The 5,171-nt window shown below is 36.1% G+C and overlaps 1 protein-coding gene across 1 annotated transcript; it reads right to left on the reverse strand.

The window, feature by feature from the left end:
- Positions 1–980: 980 nt before the first annotated feature.
- On the reverse strand, positions 981–1,919 carry LOC310639763 (olfactory receptor 5J3-like; the record flags this gene model as incomplete). The annotated part of the gene is made up of 1 exon (XM_083361630.1): positions 981–1,919. One exon carries the CDS (start codon positions 1,917–1,919, stop codon positions 981–983), a length of 939 nt encoding a protein of 312 aa, XP_083217756.1.
- Between the last annotated feature and the right edge of the window lie 3,252 nt (positions 1,920–5,171).

The following is a 5,171-nucleotide window of genomic DNA, read 5'->3' on the forward strand; positions in this document are numbered from 1 at the left end:
TTAGCTGAAACATAAAAATAGTATAGCATTTTCTTCACTTCTGGTATTGGAGAATGGGCAGATTTGGCATTTAAGTCTTAGTCAAATTAAGGAAGTGCTCATCAAATAAATAAGAGATTATGTAGGGTTGTTCCACAAGTCATTGAACTGGATCTGAACTGAAATTTGTGTTTTTTCCAATAAATGAATATATGGCTATTTGTTTTTGGGAATGAGTAATTTCATAAGGTTTCCGTTCTAAAAACAGAAATGGATTGCCCAGGATGAAATCATTTTGATAGCAACTGTGACACAAATATTGCTGAAGGTATTGCTGACAATAATTTGTCGTTTAAATGCTGGCTTTCTGAAGCTTTTGATAATACCAAATCATTGGTAGATAGATTAAATAATATATTCTGAAAAATGTATAATGGGCATTGTGGACCCATTAGATATAAGAAAAGTCTTCAATACACTACAGATTAAATTTCTGGAACGTATTAAAAAAATGGATTCTCATAAAACCTAGAATTTTGAAGGATTCAAAAAACTATGTCTAAATAGCAATATATACAGCTAAAGTATTTGATACAGTCTGCTCTGTGAACTGTAATATCAACTGCCTTGGAAATGTTTATGGATTTGAATGTGTCAGATCAAGACTTTTCTACAGAATAAACCAACAATGCCATTTCATATGCAATGATGAAAAAATATTAGCAAGATAAAAGAAATTTGGAAGATTGAACTAGATTTTCCTATATTATAAAATCATTGGGTCTTAACATTTAAGACACAATGATTTTATAATTTTTAAAGAAATGTTAAATGTAGAGTATTTATTACATTACTTTAAAAGCAAATGTATAATGAGTACTAGAGCTCTAGGAAGACTATACAGCCTATTGATTTATTGTTTAATAAGACACCATGTTAAAATCCATTTATTACTACAACAACCTTTATGTAAAATTAATTTTGGCAAAAGGCAATGACTCTTAAAAGTATCGTAAATGACATTTTCTTCCTAGGATATTTCTGAAGGCACCCCTTACCTCCTGGTTCCTCATGCTGTAGATTAATGGGTTGAGCATGGGGGTCACCACTACATAGAACACTGAGGCCACTTGGTCTAGGTTATAATCCTTCCTAGAGCTTGGCCGAGCGTACATAAAGCTACTGCAGCCATAGAAAATGGTGATAACTATAAGATGAGATGTACAAGTGGAGAAAGCTTTTCTACGGCTCGTGGCAGAACGGAACTTTAAAATGGTGATCAGGATATAAGTGTAGGAAGTGAGAACAGTCAGGCTTGTTATTGTTATATTGAGCCCTACAAATACAAATAACAGCAGATTGTTAAGACTGACATCTGAGCAGGAAAGAGCAAGAAGGGGAGGAGCCTCGCAATAAAAATTCTTAATGAAGTTTGGGCCACAGAATGATAGTCTAGACATAGCGATTATGTGTATAGAAGCATTAATGATCCCAGCAATATAGGAAATCGCTATCAGCCAAACACACTTTCTTTGCGACATTGTAAATAAATAGAATAGTGGATTGCAGATTGCCACATAGCGATCATAGGCCATCATAGCTAGGAGGTAGCACTCTGTGGTGGCAAATAGACCATAAAAGTAAAGCTGAGTAAAGCAACTTGCAAAGGAAATTGACTTCTTCTCTTTTAAAAAATTGGATAACAACTTTGGGGTCACCGTTGTTGAATAACAGGTATCCAGAAAAGATAAACTGGTAAGGAAAAAGTACATTGGTGTGTGGAGTTGAGGACTGGTTCTGATTAAGACAATCATGCCCACATTTCCCATCAAGGTGATGACATAAACAGCAAAAAATATCACAAAAAGGATCAGCTGCAAGTCAGGGTCCTCTGTCAACCCAGTGAGTATGAATTCTGTCACCCATGTGCTATTTCCCATTAACACTGTGAAAATAAAAGAAATACAGTACTCAATATTACATGTTCTCTAAATATTTCACCACATCTATTTTATGTGATCTGAAATAGGATCTTGGAAGGAGGATTAAAAATTATATTCTAAGAAGATAAAACCGGGTATCCCACTGTCAGTATTCTGATGATATATTAAGAAATATGGTTTATTCGTGAATATTATTGAAGAACAATGAAATTGAATGCCATAAACAATAGGAAGACTTGGAATTATATGTATAAAGAATAACTACTCCATCATTAATACAGAACAATTTTGAGAATCTTATCCTGATAGTATAAAGACCCCAAACATCCTCAACTTACCCAATTATTCTGAACTCAACCCCATCTAATAACACATTCCTTCTTTTCTGGTTGTGGGTGGATTGCTTCTATATGAAATGAGTTAGGAAATTCTTTGTGTGTGGGTAGAAATCCAGATATATTCCAGCTCCAGCTGGCTCTATGTCTTCTTATTAGTTTGGTCAGAGCACTTTCTTGGCTGTCTCTGAAAGAGAATATTTTCTACTGGGAAACCTTGGTATTCCCTAAGTAGTTCTAATCTTAGACAAATGCTTTCTAGAAATGGTGGCTGCATGGTAACTGTTAGTTCCTCACCTGGAAGCTCCAATTATTAAATGCTGAATTAATATGTTTCCTTGTAACTTTTATTCTACAGTTGAGAAGTTGAAATGCAGCTGAAGTAATTAATATGATGGGGTTGGTGTGCAAATAGACATACTACTAAAACTCCCGTGTTTATCTGTTTGTACCCTCAAATGCATTATAGCACAACTGTGCATTATAGCACAGTTTTACAAACAAGGTACCTAAAATTCATTACCTTAAAGAATGTAAACAATCTGGGACCCATTACATCAGGATGTTCAGACCAGTTTTATTCACAATGGCTGCTGCAGTATCCCTGTGGTCATGCAAACATGTTTTCCATGTTCCTTGCCAGCTTCCCACAAGCAAAGTCAATGGGGAAATCAGCTGAAACATGGAAGTTATTCCTGCTTTTTCCCTACACACAGGCATTCTAATTATTTGTTTATGTAATTAAATATTGACTTATTACTGAAGTTCATTTGCCACTACAATTATTTTTCTATTTATGATATATAGTCATTTTACATGACCATCTGGCAGTGGGATATAAAAAATATGGTCAACCTAATTTTGCCTTGTGGAAAGAAGGGTGTATCTTGTTCAAGAGATGACACCAAATGTCATTGAGGACCCAACAGATCACAGGTTATCTAGTATATTCTATACTTTCCACAATATAACATAGGTATTTCATCTATGGATTTGTTCCCTGTTCACAGTATTACAGATAGTCCTTGACTTATGATGACAGTTGAGCCCAAAGGTTACGCTGCTAAGTAAGACAATTTTTAAATGATTTCCCCCTTTTTACAACTTTTTCTGCCACAGTTGTAAGAGAATCACTGCAGTTGTTAAGTTAGTAACATAGTTGTTAAGTGAATCTGACTTTGCTTGTCATACGGTCATAATAGGTGATCACATGACTCCAGGACACTGCAACTGTCATAAATATGAGTCAGTTACCAAGCGTCTGAATTTTGATCACATGACCATGGGGGGTGCTATAACAGTCATAAGTGTTAAATACATTCATAAGCCATTTTTTTCAGTGCCAGTGTAACTTTGAACAGTCACTAAATGAACTGTTGTAAGTTGAGGACTATATTTATGAATGATTGCATATATATTGATTTGTATCTAGAATCATAAGGCTGGAAGGGACATTGGAGGTCTTCTAGTCCAACTTCCTGGCCAAAGCAGGAGACTTTATTGAATCCCAGACAAATGGTTGTTCAATCTTTTCTTGAAGACTTCAACAATGGAGCACCCACAACTCCAGGAAGCGAGCTGTTCCATTGATTAAGTGTTCTTACTGTCAGGAATCTTTAATGAGGTTCCACCATTGTTTCTTGTATTGACTCAGCATGACCTCACCAGCGCAGTATAGGGCAGTATTATCACTTCTTGTGATCTTGATGCTATCCCTTTGTTCATGCAGCCTAGAACTGCATTGACTTTTTTGTCAGCTGCAGCACACTGCTGGCTCATATTTAAGTGACTGTCCATTTGGACATCAAGATCCCACTCACAGTTGCTACAGTTGAGCCATGGATCACTATAGCTGTGCATTTGGTTTTTCCTGCCTAAGTGTAGGGCCTTGCTTTTCTCACCAATAAACTACTGGATATCGTACTGGATAGGTCCTAAGGCTCAAGTCTATCAAGATTCTTCTGAACCATGAGTCTATCTTCCAAGGTGTTGGCAATTCCCCTGAACTTGGTGTTGCCTGTAAATCAGATGAATTCCCATTCTGTACCATGATCTGGATCATTTATGAATAAAAGAGCACTAGGCCCAAAATTGAATGCCACTGCATGCTTCCGTCTATATAGATGTAGTTCCATTAAGGACTTTATGCTGAGTGTGGTTGTTCAGCCCACTGCAAATCCATCTGTGGTGGTACCACATTGTTCCATTGTAGCAAGAAGTAGGCTGTGATCTACTTTTTCAAATACCTTACTTACATACTTGTCTAAAGTGGATAGGTATTTTTTAAACATATTTTGATCTGCATTCCTGTTCTGTCTCCCACTGTACTGCTTTTTATGAGTTGGGCTATTTTTTTCCTTTTGTGTAAAGACAGATGCAATGAATAAATTAAGCAGCACTACTTTCTCCCTGCTGCCTGTCACCTTCTTGCCATCTTCTCCCATTAGTGAACTAATAATTTTGTTGATTTTTTTCCCCTTTACATATTGAAAGAAACGTCTTTGTTATTTTTTGGTATTTGTTGCAAGTCTTTGGTCTTTCCTAACCTCAGCCATCCTGACTTAAACCATGCAAATTTGGGCTATTTGCTGGCATTCCTTTTCATTATATATCACTCTTCCCACATTTGTGCTTGTCCTTTTTGTCCCGCAGTTTGTCAGAAAGCTCTCAGTTCAACCATTCTGGTCTCATCTGGTGTCCTTTGTTTTTCTTTCTCTGTGATATTGTTTTTGTTTGGGCCTTTAATATTTCATTTTTTTTCAGAGTTTGCCATGTATCCTGAACAATTTTTTCCTTGTAGTATTTCCACCCATTGAATCCTTCCTATTCTTGCTCTTAGTTTGCTGAAGTAAGGACTCTTAAAGTCTAGATTAACACCAGTTTGACTTTGTTCAATTACCTGTACCTGCAATTA

The sequence above is a fragment of the Vipera ursinii genome, assembly GCF_947247035.1.
Source record: "Vipera ursinii genome assembly, chromosome: 1".
Classification (NCBI taxonomy): Eukaryota; Metazoa; Chordata; class Lepidosauria; order Squamata; family Viperidae; genus Vipera; species Vipera ursinii.